Source organism: Aspergillus heteromorphus, assembly GCF_003184545.1.
Source record: "Aspergillus heteromorphus CBS 117.55 chromosome Unknown BO70scaffold_5, whole genome shotgun sequence".
Taxonomy (NCBI): Eukaryota; Fungi; Ascomycota; class Eurotiomycetes; order Eurotiales; family Aspergillaceae; genus Aspergillus; species Aspergillus heteromorphus.
Window position 1 is genome coordinate 586,044 of NW_020290410.1, and position 18,365 is coordinate 604,408.

The 18,365-nt window shown below is 54.1% G+C and overlaps 5 protein-coding genes and 1 non-coding gene across 6 annotated transcripts; 5 read left to right on the forward strand and 1 right to left on the reverse strand.

The window, feature by feature from the left end:
* Positions 1–450: 450 nt before the first annotated feature.
* BO70DRAFT_331647 (CMD-domain-containing protein) lies at positions 451–990 on the forward strand (the record flags this gene model as incomplete). Its single annotated transcript, XM_025540885.1, has 2 exons — positions 451–687; positions 779–990. The coding sequence occupies exons 1-2, from the start codon at positions 471–473 to the stop codon at positions 988–990; spliced, it is 429 nt and encodes a 142-aa protein (XP_025401850.1). The 5' UTR covers positions 451–470.
* A 1,012-nt stretch (positions 991–2,002) lies between these two features.
* On the forward strand, positions 2,003–2,075 carry BO70DRAFT_t81. The gene has a single exon. It is a non-coding gene; the product is annotated as a tRNA-Lys (tRNA).
* Positions 2,076–2,905: 830 nt separating this feature from the next.
* On the forward strand, positions 2,906–3,953 carry BO70DRAFT_420030 (putative 3-hydroxyisobutyrate dehydrogenase; the record flags this gene model as incomplete). Its single annotated transcript, XM_025547510.1, has 2 exons — positions 2,906–3,112; positions 3,186–3,953. The coding sequence occupies 2 exons, from the start codon at positions 2,906–2,908 to the stop codon at positions 3,951–3,953; spliced, it is 975 nt and encodes a 324-aa protein (XP_025401851.1).
* A 1,849-nt stretch (positions 3,954–5,802) lies between these two features.
* Positions 5,803–7,487, reverse strand: BO70DRAFT_331650 (uncharacterized protein). Its single transcript, XM_025540886.1, has 5 exons — positions 7,277–7,487; positions 7,169–7,238; positions 6,759–7,108; positions 6,521–6,709; positions 5,803–6,464 (listed from the first exon to the last, which is right to left on the reverse strand). The coding sequence occupies exons 1-5, from the start codon at positions 7,476–7,478 to the stop codon at positions 6,049–6,051; spliced, it is 1,227 nt and encodes a 408-aa protein (XP_025401852.1). The 5' UTR covers positions 7,479–7,487; the 3' UTR covers positions 5,803–6,048.
* A 4,651-nt stretch (positions 7,488–12,138) lies between these two features.
* BO70DRAFT_286256 (uncharacterized protein) lies at positions 12,139–13,491 on the forward strand (the record flags this gene model as incomplete). The annotated part of the gene is made up of 2 exons (XM_025539195.1): positions 12,139–12,379; positions 12,791–13,491. 2 exons carry the CDS (start codon positions 12,139–12,141, stop codon positions 13,489–13,491), a joined length of 942 nt encoding a protein of 313 aa, XP_025401853.1.
* A 771-nt stretch (positions 13,492–14,262) lies between these two features.
* On the forward strand, positions 14,263–18,089 carry BO70DRAFT_359758 (putative nuclear serine protease HtrA2/Nma111). Its single transcript, XM_025542611.1, has 5 exons — positions 14,263–15,101; positions 15,183–15,965; positions 16,004–17,482; positions 17,539–17,736; positions 17,791–18,089. Exons 1-5 carry the CDS (start codon positions 14,688–14,690, stop codon positions 17,956–17,958), a joined length of 3,042 nt encoding a protein of 1,013 aa, XP_025401854.1. The 5' UTR covers positions 14,263–14,687; the 3' UTR covers positions 17,959–18,089.
* The last annotated feature ends 276 nt before the right edge of the window (positions 18,090–18,365 follow it).

Consider the following 18,365-nt stretch of genomic DNA (forward strand, 5'->3'; position numbering starts at 1 on the left):
CGAATTACATTACCACATACACCCTCACACCCAATTCAAGCCCAGAAAAACACCCCTGGCCCGACAAGGGGGGAGTACTTTGCTCCATACTCCCTCACCGACACGGCCATCTAACCGAGTGCCAACCCCCCGGGCAGTTCAATAATAGAGCTCAAGACCTGCTATTCGCCCAAGTCATTCGGGAAGTCGCGGGTGGCGTCAACGAATAACCGCCCTCCGCGCTCCCGTGGTTGCAGAACAAGAGTTTGGGGGGTAAACCGATTGGAGAATGGGGAAACGGACCGCGCGGGGATCCAGGGTATCCCATCCCCGCTGCCCCGACTTTCCGGAGGGAGGTATGCACCATATAGCTCCTACAATATACCACTTACGTTCGCGAAGTTCATCAGAGAAGAAACTTTCCCAGCTCGAGCGACCATTTCACCCCCCCCCCCCCCCCCCCCCCCCGATACTACATACTACCCCCCACTATGACCGACAAACCGGAACTCAAACCTCTCCACCAAACCCTCTTCGACGAGGGTATGAAAGTTCGTCGTGAGGTCCTGGGCGACGCCTACGTCGACAGAGCCCTTGCCAACGGGTCCAGTGAATTTGCCCGTCCGGGCCAAGAGCTCATTACCGAGGTGGGATGGGGGTATATCTGGACCCGGCCGGGGCTTGAACGGAAGCAACGGAGTATTTTGAGTAAGGATGATCGATTGCCAGCCTCCCTGTATATGAGTGCAGACCATATTGAGGATCGAAAAAGCTAACATGGCTCTCGCTGTGTTATTAGATTTGGGAATGCTCATCGCGTTGAAAGCCTGGCCTGAACTGGCTGTCCATACCCGCGGCGCTATCAACAACGGTCTTACTGAGAAGGAGATCAGCGAGGCGGTTCTGCAGGCGACGGTTTACTGTGGGGCCCCGGCGGGGATCGAGGCTACGAAGGTTACGGAGAGGGTTATTAACGAGATGATCGAGAGTGGTGAGTATAAGAGGCCTTGAGGGTGGGTGGGTGGCTTCGAGAATACTGTGTGGGCCATTTGTGTATGCGTGGATCATAGTTTATGGTATGCGTATGGGATTTGGACAGAACGTGCTAAGAAGAGACTGCAAGGGGATTATGTTAGTTAGACCTAGTAGTACATACTAGATCAGCGAGGAAAGGATGCCCCCACATACTTACCCACGCGAGGGGTCAGATGTCGCGTTCTTATTCCAATGTCAAGAATGTGAAATCCAACCTTCTCCAGTCTTGAATCGGAGTGTTTTCTTTCTTCTCAGTTTCCCCAAACATGTCCAAACACGCCAGCACCGTGACAGTCTACGCCTTGATTACCGGCTGTCCGACCCCGAGAACATTAACCCCCCACGAGATAAACCCATTCATCTACTCTTCGACCCGAGGAATTCGTCACGACCCAGATCTATACACTGACAATATTCGACAACGCCCAGCAATCAGACGGCATCTGGAATCGAGGCCCGACGTGATACAATCCCTCCACCGTGGGATTTGGCAGCCTCCGACACCGACTCCATCTGTCACAATCGAGACACGTACTCTGACCGGGGAAAAGATCTCGCAGACTGGATTTATCCACGTCAACCAGCTGCATTCATGTTGATCGGTCTCAGACTTTGAGACAAGACAATACGCGCAATCGCGGGTCTGGAAAGGGGTGGGAGAGTAGAGGTTATGCTTCCTTATGATGCGTAACGGGTTGAGGAGACAAGGCATCTAGATAAATTGTAAAGATACTATATACCCTCGATCTATTCCCTGGCGGTATGAACAACAGTAGTGTACATGGGCTGCACGTAGAAGCCATCGCAGTTTTTCTTCTCTTCCAGCACCTAATATAAGTAGCATATGCAGAGCCCTCACAACATTGACAAACCCTCCACGTACACCACTGTCATTGGAGGTTTTTATTGCATTGGTCTCCATGGTTATTTCAAGTTTAATATTATTTAGGCTGATAAAGCACTCAGTAGAGCCTGTTTTCAACAAGTAGCCCGGCTAGCTCAATCGGCAGAGCGTGAGACTCTTAATCTCAAGGTTGCGGGTTCAACCCCCGCGTTGGGCTTTCTTTTTTACTGTCTTTTTTCTTTCCGTCAAGGCATTGGCAGAGAGATGGAGAGTTCTCGTCATTTTTTTTTTTGCTTGTCTATCTGACATTGGGTTGTGGTGGAGTGGCAGACTGGACTCGCTATGTGGTTCCCGGCTGTTGTCCAGTCAAAACCATGTTTCTCATGCAGCATACTAGCAATATCACCTACCTTGACCAGGGGAGCGTTGCTGTGGGATTGTCATGGTAAATAGGGTCCTTTCTTTCGGGGGTTTCATCTTACTTGGAGGTGTACTGCTCCCTCGGTTAGCAATGAGATGTTTACCGTAAAACTACATATACCATAGTATAACCTTTGTATCATATCATTGGCCGCCAATTCGGCGGAATATAAGATCCTGTAAGATCCTGCCGGAGTCACTTCTACTCTACCCCAGCACATACGAGTCGTTTGTGTCTTCTGAAGACCTGATTCTTCAGGATTACTTACCTGACATTGCAGACAGAATACACCACTAAACAATATAGATAGCCCAGCCAATGCAAACAATCCACACAAACCACCTCTAGATGCCCAAGACAGCAGCCACAGGTCCCCCCTCCAGACAGCATTAGAACCAAGAGCTAGATGCAAACCAAACCAAACCAACCCCCCATCAACAGCAAACTGAGCAAAGCCTCGCGTGAATGAAGGGACCCCACCAGCGCGACAGAAGTGCCGTTTATTGTTTTGGGCGTCAGCCAACTCACAAAGTGACAACAACTCTCATACATCCATCTCGTCTCTCAGCAGAAAAAGCCCACTTCAAGACTTGTTTTCTGTCCAAAAACACCCTAAACCAACCGCCATGGCGTCTGCCGACTTTTCCAAGATTGGCTTTGTCGGTCTCGGCGCCATGGGCAAGCCGATGGTCGAGCGGCTCGTGGCCAAGTTGCCTCACGACGCGAAAATCCACGTCTACGATGCGATCTGTACCCCCATGGAGGACCTGGGAGCGAAGTATCCTGACAAGGTCATTCTCTGTGATTCGCCCAAGGATGTCACTGTGGCTTCTGTTTGTAGTCCCATCTTATGGTCAAACACCCAAATTCACTATATCAGCCTACTAACACCACGTACCTTCACAGAATTTCATCATCACCATGGTCCCAGAGGGCAAACACATCCGGGCCGTGTACTTTGACGAGATCGGAATCATCCGTGCCGGCGATCTGAGCAACAAGATCTTCATCGATTGCTCGACCATTGACCTCGAGACTAGTGCTCTGGTCCAGTACTACGTGACGCAGAGCCACCCCACCGCATTGTTCTACGATGCCCCCGTTAGCGGCGGAGCCCAGAGCGCCGAGCAAGGCACCGTCGCGTTCTACATCGGCTGCCCCGAGAATGATCCCAGACTGGGTCTCATCACCGAACTGCTCAGTCTCATGGGCTCAAGCGTCACTCCCTGCGGAATGCCCCAGGGTGGTCTGACCGCCAAGATCTGCAACAATTATCTCTCCGGACTGATTGCCATCGGCAGTTCCGAGGCCCTGAACATGGGTATTCGCGCCGGCTTGGACCCTCGTGTCTTGTCCCGTGTGTTTGCGGCCGGCGCGGCTCAGAACGCCGTCTGCGATCGCTTCAACCCCTGCCCGGGCGTGGTGCCGGATGCCCCGTCTAGCAAGGATTACGAGGGCGGGTTCAAGGTTCAGCTGATGAAGAAGGACTTTGCGCTTGCTGTCGATCTGGCGGAGAGTGTGGACGCCGCTCTGGCCGTCGGATATCAGGCGCTGGAGGTTTATCAGGCTGCCGCCAGAGATCCCGATTGTATGGACCGTGACTCCCGCGTCGTGTTTCGCTTCCTTGGTGGCGATGAGCGTTGGGCGGAGAGATTTCCCAAAGATGAGGCCTGAGGCTGATGTCTTTGGGATGTCGAGGATGGGCCTTCCCTTTCTGTCTGGTTGGTCTATCTGATTGGTCTCTCTGATCTACTTGGTCTACTCGACAACGGATGTTTCTTATTGGGACTGCTTGCATGCAAGTATGGCCTTGTTTACTATGCTCGAGAGTTACATACCTCGCTTAAGAGGAGAGTACATAATACCTCAGCACATAATGTTTATTAACTTGAATAACTTTGAAAAAACCAAAAATATGATTTCCTTTCCGTCGTTGAATCCGATTTTAAAGGGCCATAGTAGCAGTAGCAGCAGCAGCAGCAGTACTAGTACCTCCCAACCCTCCTCTCCATACTCAACCCATACCCATCCAATCCATCCATTCACCAGCAACAACCCGTTAACAAATCAAATACTAACATACAACCCCCCACCCCCCTTAGCTTTTAGCATAGGTATATCAAATATGCCTCATCATATGCAAACCATCCCATCATCCAAACCCGTATACTCCCATCATCCAAACCCCGAATCCCGACCAAACCCAACACACAACACAATATACCTACTTACGGGACCATCCCTGCTCCACCCCAATAATCCCAAAAAAAGAAAAAAAAAAAACAACCACGTAGAAAGACAGGAACGGAGTACAAACCATCATGTACTCCGTCCGAAGCAAAAGCCCCATTCACTCACTCGTATAAACCCGCTCCCAAGCAAACCAAACCAAACCAAACCAAACCAAACCAAACCTCTACTTTGCCTTACCTGCACTGCGTATGTAATGGAATTAAAGGCAACCAAACCCAAACCCAAACCCAAACCCAAACTAAGTCAAAACCTGCTTACTTACTCATCTTAGTACTAGTAAGTAAGTACTAGTAAAGAAAGTAAGAGTAGTAGTAGTACTTGATCCACACACGCATGCAGGAGAACCAAGATCTGTATGCCTGGAAACCAAGATTTAAGCGCACACACACACACACACACACACACACACACACACATACCCCACACACCCCACCTCACAAGTCGCAGTCGCCCTCGCAATCGCAATCGCCGTCACCGTCGCCCCTTGCTTGATAGTTAGTACAGGCTGATATAACCCACCCTCCCACCCTCCAAAGCAAGGAAATTCAATGTTGACAACAGCGTGCGGTGTGTTTGTTTGCTGAGGAAAGGAAAAAAAAAAAAGAGTTAAATATCTCCCATCTCCCGGGTTTCTCTTCATTCACATTCACTCAGCTTCTTCTCGGGTTTCGTTTTTTTTTACCATTCTTGATTCTCTTTTTTTTTTTTTTACAATTCTTGATTCTTCCCCCCAATCTCTAATGGATGAATTATTCTTTCCATGTATGGTCTCTGAATTGATGATTTATTTTGATTATTAATATCTCTCTATGACTAGTTATACATCCGGCAAACACAACCGAAATGTGTATAGCAAATGGGGTCACGGTATAGTACCTTATAGCCTGACTCATAGATAGCTAGCTAGCTACCTACCTACCTACATAGGCAGAGTGGTTTGCTAAATAGGTACAGAGTACCATGGGAGCGTTCGCAAGTGAGTGAAAAGTAAAGTAAGTATTATGTTATGATATGTTATGTTATGTTATGGGTTCTTTTCTTTTGCCTGTCCCCTTCCCTCCTTCCCCCCGATTTTCTCTTTCTCAAACCCCCTGTTTTCTTCCCCCCCTCTCCAAGAACCCAGATTCCTCCCAAAGTTCAGTCCATGACTATTATGTGTATGTTGAGTAACCAAAAGAAAAAAAAAAGAAAGAAAAAGAGAAAGATAAAAAAGACAAGAAGAAAAAAGAAAATGAAAATGAACGATGATGATGATGATGATGACGCCCCGCTAAATCCCAACTCAATCCAATCAAATCCAGTCCGATCTAACCGACTAACCGACTAACCAACCAACCAAGCTCGACATCCCACCCCTCAACAAAAGAAAGAAAGAAGAGAGCCCGGGAAAGGGAACCCTTCACACACACGCAAGTCTAATAGTTGAAATAGTACGGATGCGTACATCCGCCCAAGTCCGCGCCGGAGAGACCCAGCACAGGGAGGGAGGGTTGCGGCTGGCTCTGAGGGTAGTATTTCATGGAATATGGGGTGGGGTCGAGGGCGGCAGCGGCTGTTGATGACGAGGATGGTTCTTGGTGGAAGATGGATCCGGCGGAGAGGTCGAGCGGGGGGTATTCGCTCTCGCGGGGACGTTTGAGGGGCGCGTATGAGGCGGAAGCGCTGCTGTCCCAGGTTGTTGTTGGGAGGGGGGCTTGCAGGGGTCCGATGCTTTGGAGGATGTGGAGGGCTTGGAGGAGATGGGGGAGTTGGTGGCGGCGGAGGGGAAGACGGAGGTGTGGGATTCTAGATCGGGGATTTCCTTGCGGTAGACGGGGTTGGTGGTGCTGCTGGTAAGGCCGTCTTTGAGGGCTTGGGTCGGCGAGCCCAGGGTTTGAGAGTCGGAGAGTTCGGGGAGGTGGACGCGGGAGACGCAGATGATGGCGGAGCCGTCTGGTGGGTTCATATTAGTATGAGTATGTGGAATGGGTTGGTTTGATGATGCTTACCGGTTCTACCGTCTAGGTATCGCTCTTCCTCTTCGCGGACGTGGTAGATCTCGTCAAGAACGGGGATGCGCTCGACGGGGGCGATTTGGCGCCGGACGGACTGGTCTGCTTCTTTGAGTTTCTCGACGCAGATGGAGTGGCTTTCGCGCAGCTCGCAGAGGATGTGTACGAGGAGGCGGATTCGCTCTGCTTCGTGGTTAGGGTGGTGATGGGCCAAGGAGGGCGATGTTGAACACACCAGCTTTGAGGAGATGATCCGGTTCCCGATGGGTCACGCCCGTTGGCCACCAGGCTGGCTTGGTCAGCTCGGGGTTGAATTGCTGCGACGAGCCGGAGATGATCTTGCGTCCGTTATATGGGTAGTTGACCTGTTTCCGGGGCTCGACGAGCTTGATGTATGCCTTGGCGAGGATCCGACAGTTGATCTGCTGTAGACTGTCGAAGGCCTTCTCATAATACCGGCGCAACAGCCCGGTATTGCGGACGGGCAACATGGTCTTCTGGTGGCAAGTGATGCTCATCGGGACAAGGCATTCGTGGGAGACGCGCTTCCGTTTCGACTGCGGAGGTTCTGGGGTTGAGTGGAATCTGAGGGCGCGTGGTCAGTGGGTTGTGCATCTGCAGACTGAGACTGGGGCTAGGCCGTACATTGACTTGCTGGATAGGTCGTTCGCGCTCGGGGACTCCGGGGAGAGTGGGCTTCGGCCTCGGATTTCGTCTACTTTCGTTATTGGATGTCCTCGATCAGGATCTCACGCGTCTTACCGAGCATCTTGGACGGGTCTCCCTTGCCGGACAAGGCCACGGCGCGCAGGAAGCTGTCTGTGACGTTGGGAGACAGGATGCTCTGGCAGTTGTTGGCGATGGAGGGCGAGGCCTCGAAGCGCAGTTTGCCGCTGTCGTCGATATAGATCAGGGCGAAGTGAAGACAGGCCAGCCCGTCTAGCGGCGCATCCATCGACACGGGGGTGTGAGACTGGCGCGGTCAGCTTGCGACACTTGGGCCGTCGCCACGGGCATGGGCCATACCATGGTGATGATGATGATAATGAGAATGTGATAACTCGCAAGAGATACGGAGTCCTGGTGGGAGGAGTGACCTGTGCAATCGCCTGGTCGCGGTCGCGCAGAAGACAGAGAAACGCCTACACGAAGAAGAACTGAAACTCAGAAACAAGGCACGAGAAGGAGCATTTTTAAAGATGTAGAGAAGACAGGCGAACCCAAACCGAGGCAAATAGATTGAAGAGGGTGGCCAATAGATCCACCCACCGTATTAAGCTTACAGGATCGTCCCCGACCTGGGCTTCAGCTTTGTTTCGCTTCCGGATCTGGGACGCCCCCGATGCAATTTCATATGCGTGCGTGAAATACCCTTTTCCCTATTAGAAATCGTCCATAGGTCGCTTGACTGCAGACAAGCGTCGAAAAAGGAAGAAAAAGCAACGCGATCTTGGGCTATACACCGTAATGATGAACGGTAGCAACCAGATCAATGGATCAGCCCAAGTTGTGTCACTAATGTGCGTGGCCCTATGTGGCACAGGAGCCGACGGGTCCCTCATCCGCTCGCATGCATTTGGGCGTAGGAACTAATGCTCGGCTGCGTCGGTTGCTTCCAATCATCGAACTGGAGGATGGGCGTCGACTGAGGGTCCCGTATTGCTGGCAGCCTTGGGAGCAGAGCAGGTGGCTCCTGGGGTGGAGCTGGAGTGTTCATGCCCTTCGTTGCCATCAGCTATCCAGCGGATCCAGCATCCGTCGTTCCAAAGCCAAACCGGTCAGCCACCATGGCATACTCATGCAGTGTCAGTGGAGGGGCTGAAGCTGTACTGCCGAACAGTCTGGTAGTGAGATGGACTCGACCCGGAGACCTAATAGAACCCGAACCAGCGAGGTAACGATATAGGCTGCAATGCCGACTCTATCTTGTTCGATAGCATGGGGATATGCCTGTTTCGTTGCCCCCCCCTCCCCTTTTTTTTTCTGGTTATACCTAGAATCCTTCGCGTGCTTTTGCTCCTATCTATTCGATTGCCTTGCCTTTTTCACAAGTTGCTTCCTTTTTACCGGACCAACACTCCTTACCTGATGCATCGGGTGTCAGACATTCATACGGAGTAGTTGCACTGCATCCATGGCTCGCTGTGAGGGTGAGCATGCCTGGCCTGCGGGGCAGACGCTGTCACCAGATAGTAGCCAGCACGCCAGGCACCATATCAGAATCCCCCGAGAAATATTTGTCATGGTATTATTATCCCAAAGTCAATAGTGGACGGTCAGGTACTCCGTACGGCGTCGCTGGAGGGTCATCTTTACGTGGTCCACCGGATGCTCCCAAGCTATGCGCGAAACATGCAGCGTTGGTTTCCAATTCTGGTGCCCACCCTGGAGTAGAAGCCGGGTGTATTTTACGCAGACATTGCCCTAGTTAGGAAGGGAGCCAGAACTAGCATGACAGGGGGGCTAGTCGAAGCGAGCAAGTGCACCAGAGTGCCTGCTCAGGACCGTCGGAAAACAGTTGCGGGGCCGAGGCGGCCCATGGTGATTATCACTATTGCTTCGCATCATTTGATGCCGGGTTTTCTCCATTTGGAAATTCGGACAACGCAACGCCATTGCTGGTTATCGTTCCTGTTATCCACATGGCAGATGTCAAATTGTCAATAACTGACTTGGTCGAGTCTAGAGCAGTGGTCCTCTTGCCACCTTGCGGCGGTTCTGAGGATGGCCACCGTGAACCAATGATAGGATCACGAAACCCGTGTCCCGAACGCCTGGGAAACCGCAAAAAAAAAAAAAAAAAAAAATTAAATGAAACAAAATAAAGAAAGTAAAAAAGCCGACGACTTACATGGACCCTGATGGAGACGCGGCGCGGATGCGATGGCTCCATCGCGATGGGGACGGTTGGGGCAGATCCACCCAAGTCATTGGTCTATCCATCGTTGGATCGTCTGAATCAAAACAATGCCTGACCTGGTCCTGACATGATTGATAGAGCCCAGCCTCTGCCGAGACAAGGTTGTGACACATCGCGGACGTAAAATCTAGTGGTGCAGAAGAGAAGGCCTTCAAACCTCCGGGTGTCTGGTGTTCTGGCAAATCCGCCAGAAGCGAGGAAACGATCGTGGCACGTATTGGCCTGCGACATTAGGGACCGGGCGTGTCTGGACTGGCGGATAGCCGGGAGGGCAGAACCCGTCGACCGTCTGTCCCAGGTGTCGATGGAGTGGTGTTCATTTGTCCAGATGTCTGATGTGTCGGCCGGCCGGGCTGCAGTCGGGTGCATATTGCATATGATACGGTGACCTGTCACCGTGGCTGGACGCCCATCATGCAGGCCGGGGAGCATCCGGAAGTAACGAGTAACTTATGAACCTACCGTCGAAGTTCCGCCCAGCATGAGTTATAAATAAATAAATGGGGGTCGTTGAGACAATGGGGGAAGGTACGCTGCAGGTGGGATCGAGCGGTGGCTCCCGCGCGGCACTTTATTCAAAACTATTGTTGGGGATGGCTGCATCAATGGGCAGATCATCGATAGACGTCAGTTGTCTGGCAGGCTGCCTGATCATCCACATGATTTGCAATAACCCGTTTGTGCTCCGTCGACGGCGAGGCTTCGGGCGTTGCTGGGAAATTCGGGGCGACTACATTGCACTAGGTTGGCACTATACCGCGATGACAGCTTGGCCATTGATCCTCCCGAGGCTTAAAATGTACTGCACCGTCCCTGCGATCCAAGGCAACTACCGATCAGGCATGGGGTACCAAGCTGGTGGTAAGCTTACTTACCCTTGCCAATAGTGCTTGCAGCTCACTATTGATTGCATGGAGGCAATCCGCCAAGCCACAGACATGGGCAGAGGCAAACATGGAAGGCACGAAGCGGAATTAGTATCCGTGAATGAGTAGATTGGTTCCTGTATCTCCGTACTTTATCCATCTCGCGTACCTCTTTTCGAGGGGCGGTATGGATGGTATGGATGAGTCTTCGAATGACAGGTCAGGTCGAGTTGGATAGGTACGGCGTGGAACATTCCAGCGATATGACAGAATAAAGCCGATGGAGCTATGATGATAATTGATAGCCCTGCTGTGGAGCCGGGAATGGCTCGGCCATGACCACATCATCACGGCCGTGTTTCTAGAAGGTTGCCACTTTGCGAGGCAGATCCACCCCGAATGCTTGCGCAGTGTCCACTATCCGGTAGATAGTTCGTCTCGACGGCCTCGGGTTCGTCGTACGTTTGTCAGTGATCTGGACTATTGCCGGGGATCAATTCAAGCGACTTGGCCCCAGGGCTTTGGAGCAGTAGCGGTATGGGGCCCGACATTTTGGTGTTGATCCTCTATACATAACCTGGTAGCTGACGTTGTCGTCTTGGGAACGGCGTAAGTACGAGTCCCAGGCACACCGGGGGGGGGGAGTGCTGTATTGGGGTTGGATGTTAGATTAGCCGCTGAGGGTCGAAAGAAAAGAATACTTGACGTGCAGACAGTATTCAATCAGGTCCAAGAAGAAGCTGATGCCCGGGTCAGTGGAGTTGCTCTGGTGTGGTATTGCGAAGAAGAGCAGGACGACCAAACAGTACCCCAGAAGCAGGAAGAGCTGTGACTTGCCTCAGGTATATTTGAATTGCGGCAGGCGCTGTTTTGATACTGTTTGTCATCTGGTAATACCGGCATGTTGTAATGTCAGGCCGGATTGGCGGTGGGCCTGGGAGCCAGATGCCGTGTTGTGGTACAGGTATGATACCTGTACAAGGGACAGGCAGGCGTTGTCCAGCAGGTTGCCTTGCAGCCACCGTGTCTGCTTCCTGCTCCCACTCTCACAGATCCACACGCAACTCATAATTCCACAGCCGCGGCCTGCTCTGACCGCACCATCCATCTCGCAATTCTCCATTATTGGTAGGCCGGAGTACTCCGTTCTCCTCCGTCCGACCCTTCCTCTCCACCCCACCGCCCGGCCGAACCCCGTCCGCCCCCCCCCAGGTTGATCGCGCTCGATCCGGCCAGCAAATCTCTTTCCCTTCTTTCCTTCCCTCTGCTCACCTCCCGTCCCAATCAATCCCTTCCTGACATATGACTAACTGACGGACGCGCCGGTCTGTCCTCCCAGCCTGACTAACTTGCTCTCTTACGGCCTGTCACTCTTCACCTGCCGTCGGCGCGCCTTTGTTGCCTCCATCTCCCTCCGCATCCCTTCTGGCCGTCGTGTCCGCACCGGCCAATCACCAGCCCTCTGCCCTCTCTCTGTTGCCAGTTCAGTTGTATTGGAATTTCCTGTGCCTTGCCCTGCTTCTCCCTGCGCGACTCGTCCCAGCGCCAGAAAAAAAAAAGTATATCAAACGAAATTAAGCAGCACAACCGCCAGGACACTAAGTCGTTAGAGGAATTGGCTTAGTGTCTCATCCCGCCCATCCCTGGATTCCGGCGAGTCAGAGAGAGCGACCGACGGTCACTGTTCCTGCGGACCTGATCCGTGGAAGTTTTTAATTTAACCACCAAAATAATAATAAAAAGGACAGAAGGGGAAAAAAAAAAAGGAAAGCCTGTGGCCTGGCCCAGCCATTGATTGTCGACCCTCCTGCTCTTATTGACCGACCGACATGGACCCCAACGTTCCCGGCTTCCCTCCTGCGATGCAGCAGACCGCGGGTTTTCCTGTCACCTCCCAGAGCTCACAGCAGTTCCCCTACTATCCGAATGCCATTCCCTCCTTCCCCCAGCCTAAACCCGCCTCGCATCCTCCACCGCAGCAACAGCAGCATTCTTCTTTCGGTGCGGTGCCTCTGCAAGCCGGCCCTGGTGGAGCTATGATGCCGTCTGGCTTCCCCCAGCATTCATCCGGTACGTCGGGATCTTCTTCCTACCTCTTCTCCCCCCCCCCCCCGCCTCTCCCTTTGCCTCTTATCGTTGATACCATACTGTCGTACGCTTGTGTCTCGATTCCCTGTGACCATTTGATCTTATGATCTTCTCATCCGTTCCCCACCTTTCCCTCCCCGGATCTACGTACTACTTGTTGTCTCATGGCGCGGATGCTCTCCCCATGTCGGCTCTACTGCATCCTGCCTGGCTGAGTAGTTTCGCGGTGGGTGTGCCAAAGGTCTAATGGGTCTCCACTGCTGTACCACCAGCGCCTGTTACCCTAGCCCCTGCTATTGCTGAGGCTGCTGTTACTTTCCCATCGCCCTGGCCAAGTTGTCAGACTCGATGCCCGGCTGCAAGGACTAGCCGCTAACCAACGGGATGGACTAGCAGGACCCCACGCCAACTTCTCTGCTCCATTTGCGCAGCCACCTGTCGCACCGTCAATGAACCAGTACCTTCCTCCCCAGGCGACCTCGACTCCGAGTCTCCCTGCCACTACCGCACAGTCCTTTCCTCCTGCCATGGCTGCCATGTCGGCAAACAACATGATCCCCATGCAGCAGCAGCGGCCGGTTCCGCAGCCAAATCCAATGCAGAATGCCGCCCAAGCGACTGCCCAGTCGCCAGCAACAACCGCGCGGGAGAAGGCTCGCGTATCGGCGCTTTTGGAGGTCAACTCGATTTTGCTGCAGGAGGTAATGAATCTTCAGGCAGCGGGCAAGGCCGGTGGTACGCCCGCTCAGCAGGGGGGGCAAGAGTCGAATCCATCGCCTGGATCTGACCAGACCCCCGACAAGTCGGCTCAGCGGTCGGAATACGTTGAATGTATGCGCCGGTTACAAGCCAACCTCGCCTATCTCGCAAACGTGGCCGACCGGGCTAAGAAATCAGGAGGCGTGCCTCAAGCCGCCCCTGCCATCATGACGCCGCCCCCGAACATGCCGTCCATGAACGAGGTCTATAATAAGCTCAACGAGCTTTTCCCCCGCATGGCGCCAAGTAATGTCGGAACCCCTCAGCCAAGCCCACAGGCATCCCAGGGCAACGGGCGGCCAAGCCCTTCTCCAGTTGCCGAGTCGATTGTCTGACGAACCCCGGAGACGAGAACCGAACGATGATGTATTGCAAATCAATGCGCGTTCCCAGTAGACGCGAACGTACCGGTCCAAGGTTGGGGGCATACCAAAGAGAACGCTGTCGTGGTTTACCGACCTTCTATTGTTGCATCATTATTCTGCTAGGACCAGCCATAGACTTCGAGCGATCGAAGAATGGCTCAGAAATGAGCTTCCTACTGGAGATCGCAGGCGAGATGCAATCACGCCTCTCCCATTCACCAGTGGGTCCGCAAAGGGGAGCTTGAAGCTCAATGTCCAACCTGAAGCGTTTTACTGGGGCTAAGGGAAGGAGCACAAGCTGTACGCAACGGGCCTTTTGTCCAGGACCAAGCTGGCGAGGATCGTACACAAACACGTACGATTGACCGCAGCAGGATATGATAAGATGGAGTAGCCATGTGATTATTAGGGGCAGCCTGATGGCACAAAATAATGGGGGGGAAGAGGCAGTATTATTATGATTGTAAGAATAGCCAGCGATTGCACCATATATAGCATGTATTGCCTTGTTACCACAACTTTCGAACCTGGATGTACTAGACGGGGGTCCCTGGTGGCCTGAATGATCAGGTCAGAAGACGCCGCCGCGCAGGCGGCGAGGGCGGCAGAGCCAATCAGCGGGTGGCAAGCCCGTCCTCCGCCCGCGAGGTTGCCTTCTCTGGTTCTTCTGGCGGGCCCCTGCTAACGACTGGCTGCAGCTCGCCTGACTCTCTCTCTCTACCTTCTCTTTTCTCCCTCACGGTCCTCGCCTGTTTGTCTTTGGGGGTCTCGTGAATGTCTTGTGCCTGGCTCCACACCTACAGAAGGAGCCTGCTGCCTGTCGCTACTAACACATCTGCTGTGAGTGCCGCTATCACTCCTTCTCCCGCTGCGCCGCCGCCGCCGCCATCGCCGCCTTTTGATCCTACTACTTATACGAGACTCTTTTCCAGCTCACCACCAGCCCCTGCAGACCTTTCTTGTCAGCTGCGTGGCCATCCCACCCCCACCGTTCTAGCCGGTCCGCGCATTGGCGCCCTGCTCGGACACTTTCTTTGTTATCAGCCGTCGGAACGCCAGGTACTACCGCTAGCATCGCCCTCACGCGTTCGACGCCCGTCCGCTCCTTCAGTTCGCTCGTTACCCCTTCTACGAAACCCCGTGGCCTTCGCTCCCCGATATCCCCGATGGATTTGAACGGAGATGCAGGCGCAAAGCGCAAGCGTAGCTCAGTCGCCACGCCCGCCGAGCGGCCCGCCAAACACCTCCGTCCTGAATCAAACGCATTGACGCCCGGCGACTCGACGCCTGTGCATGGGACCGTATATGACGTGGAGGACAATGAGGACGCAGGGCGGGTGATGCCTGTTGGGCCCGCACAGGCGGATTCGCCGGAATGGCAGGCCACTATCGAGGGGGTCGTGAAGAGTGTCGTGTCGATCCACTTTTGTCAGACTTGCTCCTTCGATACGGACTTGTCTATGAGCAGTCAGGCTACCGGCTTTGTGGTGGATGCGGAGAAGGGATATATCTTGACGAACCGACACGTGGTCTGCCCGGGCCCGTTCTGGGGTTACTGTATCTTTGATAACCATGAGGAAGTACGTTATTTCCCCCGTGATCCGTGTGATGGGGACCTGGCGAGCGATGTGGCTTGGTTCGTGTTGCTAATTGTTTACCAGTGCGACGTCCATCCGGTGTATCGGGACCCTGTTCACGACTTTGGGATTCTGAAATTCGACCCCAAGGCCATCCGCTATATGAAACTGAAGGAGCTGAAACTGCAACCGGATGCAGCTAAGGTTGGATCGGAAATTCGCGTCGTGGGTAACGATGCGGGAGAAAAACTGAGTATCCTGTCTGGTGTCATTAGTCGGCTGGATAGAAATGCACCCGAATATGGCGAAGGCTACAGTGATTTTAATACGAATTACATCCAGGCCGCCGCGGCAGCGAGTGGTGGCAGTTCCGGCAGTCCTGTAGTGAACATTGATGGTCATGCGATCGCTCTGCAGGCCGGTGGTCGTGCAGACGGCGCGGCGACCGATTACTTCCTCCCGCTGGATCGGCCACTGCGTGCTCTGGATTGCATTCGCCGCGGAGAGCCTGTCACGCGAGGCACGATTCAGACGCAGTGGATCCTGAAGCCGTTTGATGAGTGCCGCCGTTTGGGGCTGACGCCTGAGTGGGAGGCGACCGTGCGCAAGGCAGCGCCTACCGAAACCAGCATGCTGGTGGCAGAGATCATCCTGCCCGAAGGCCCAGCCGACGGAAAGCTCGAGGAGGGAGACGTGCTCCTGCAGGTCAACGGGGAGCTGCTCACCCAGTTCATCCGGTTGGATGACATCCTGGACTCGAGTGTTGGGCAGACAGTGCGTCTGCTGGTGCAAAGAGGCGGTCAGGATGTGGAGGTCGACTGTTCTGTTGGCGACCTGCATGCCATCACGCCCGACCGGTTCGTGACGGTGGCCGGGGCACGTTCCATGACCTGTCCTACCAGCAGGCGCGGCTGTATGCCATCGCCGTCCGCGGTGTCTATGTCTGCGAGGCCGCGGGCTCCTTCAGGCTGGAGAACACTCTGTCGGGATGGATCATCGACTCGGTGGACAAGCGGCCGACTCGCAATCTGGATGAGTTTGTGGAGGTGATGAAGACGATCCCTGATGGCTCCCGAGTGGTCATTTCGTATCGACATATCCGCGATCTCCACACCCGGGGCACCAGCATCATCTATATTGACAGGCACTGGCATCCGAAGATGCGACTGGCAGTGCGCAACGACAACACCGGCCTGTGGGATTTCTCGGATCTTGCGGACCCCCTCCCGGCCCTTCCTCCGGTGCCGCGGAAGGCTGACTTCATCCAGCTTGATGGTGTGAGCCAGCCCGCAGCAGCGGAGATCGTTCGCAGCTTCGTACGAGTGTCCTGCTCGAGCCCTCTGAAGCTGGACGGCTACCCGGGGGTCAAGAAGACTGGGTTCGGATTGGTTGTTGATGCGGACAAGGGACTCGTGGTTGTGTCGCGAGCCATCGTGCCGTACGACCTTTGTGACATCAACGTCATCGTGGCCGATTCGATCATTGTGCTTGCGAAAGTCGTCTTCCTGCACCCGCTCCAGAACTACTGCATTATTCAGTACGACCCTAGCCTAGTACAGGCTCCGGTCCAGAGCGCCAAGCTTAGCACCGAGTACATCAAACAGGGCCAGGACACCACCTTCGTGGGATTCAATCAAAACTTCCGCATTGTCGTGGCCAAGACCGCAGTCACCGACATCACCACGGTCTCGATCCCAGCCAACGCCACGGCGCCGCGTTACCGCGCGATCAATCTGGACGCGGTCACTGTGGACACCGGTCTCAGCGGGCAGTGCTCCAATGGAGTCTTGATTGGCGACGACGGAGTGGTGCAGGCGTTGTGGTTGAACTATCTTGGAGAGCGCCAGGCCAACTCGCATAAGGATGTGGAGTACCACCTCGGATTTGCGACCCCATCCTTGCTGCCCGCTTTGTCGAAGGTGCAGCAGGGGGAGATGCCCGAGCTACGGATCCTGAGCATGGAGAGCTACGTGGTGCAGATGAGCCAGGCTCGCATCATGGGCGTTTCGGAAGAATGGATCGAGAAGGTGACGCAGGCCAATCCGGCACGGCACCAGCTCTTCATGGTGCGCAAGGTCGACTGCCCGCGACCGGGGTTCAACTCGACCGTCGACAGCTTCGAGGAGGGTGATATCATCCTGACATTGGACGGACAACTGATCACCCGCGTGTCGGAGCTGGATATTATGTACGAGAAGGAAACGCTCGAAGCACTCGTCGTGCGGAATGGACAGGAGATGCGGATCCAGGTGCCGACGATGCCGACCAAGGATCTGGAGACCGACCGGGCCATCGTGTTCTGTGGTGCCGTGTTGCAGAAGCCGCACCATGCGGTCCGCCAGCAGATCTCCAAGCTGCACAGCGAGGTCTATGTCTGCGCCAGAGTATGTCTTTTCTTCCCCTCCCACCTACCTTCGATGATACTGATGAACATTCACAGACCCGCGGATCGCCCTCTTATCAATATGGCCTGGCACCCACCAACTTCATCACGGCCGTCAACGGTGTCCCCACCCCGGATCTGGATCGGTTCGTCGAGGAAGTGAGCAAAATCCCTGACAACACGTACTTCCGACTCCGGGCGGTGACCTTCGACAATGTGCCGTGGGTGGTGACGATGAAGAAGAACGATCATTACGTATGCTCCCCTTATTCCGGTGATGATTCGAATCAAACTGACTTGCTTTCTTAGTTCCCCATGTCCGAGTACATAAAGGATGCGACTGCTGAACCTTGTGGATGGCGAAACGTGTCCCACAAGGATCGATACAAGGATGGCATTGCGCCGGATGCGAACCTGAACCCGGATGCCATGGAGCAGGGGTTTGAGGGGGCGAGCGATTTCGACGACATGGAGTAAGAGGGTTGGTCGGTGGCTGTATACTATCAGATTATGTGCTGGATCTGACATGAACATGGACATGGATAGAATTGTATAGGATATCCAAAAATCGAAAAGTCTGGAGAGTCATGTATGTTGGGTCTCCGAAGGAGCAAGCAAGGAGTGTAGTGGGTGAGCCGGTGGATGGAGGAGTACTACTACTAGTAGTAACCCCGGGGGTCTGAGCATAACTCAGCCCGCCAATCCAGTGCTCTTCCCCCCGATCCTCTTGCTTTGACTTTACAGCTGCGTGCCAATCACCCCTCGCCGACAGGCGGAGAGCTGTTCTGGTCCAACCCCCGCCTTTCTTTCCCATAGCCGAACCCAAGCCGCGGCTTTGATCTGACTGGCCGCTCTATCCAGGGCGCGAGCGACGCGTCTGGACC

What these genes read in the sequence shown, in the direction of transcription:
- BO70DRAFT_331650 (XM_025540886.1), bottom strand. Translation starts at nt 7,478, where the DNA reads ATGGATGCGCCGCTAGACGGGCTGGCCTGTCTTCACTTCGCCCTGATC. An exon ending in CAAGATGCTCGGTAAGACGC is followed by an intron (nt 7,239 to 7,276) that starts GTGAGATCCTGA and finishes TAACGAAAGTAG; the next exon opens with ACGAAATCCGAGGCCGAAGC. An exon ending in ATACCTAGACGGTAGAACCG is followed by an intron (nt 6,465 to 6,520) that starts GTAAGCATCATC and finishes TGAACCCACCAG; the next exon opens with ACGGCTCCGCCATCATCTGC.
- BO70DRAFT_359758 (XM_025542611.1), top strand. Translation starts at nt 14,688, where the DNA reads ATGGATTTGAACGGAGATGCAGGCGCAAAGCGCAAGCGTAGCTCAGTC. An exon ending in TCTTTGATAACCATGAGGAA is followed by an intron (nt 15,102 to 15,182) that starts GTACGTTATTTC and finishes ATTGTTTACCAG; the next exon opens with TGCGACGTCCATCCGGTGTA. An exon ending in AGGTCTATGTCTGCGCCAGA is followed by an intron (nt 17,483 to 17,538) that starts GTATGTCTTTTC and finishes GAACATTCACAG; the next exon opens with ACCCGCGGATCGCCCTCTTA.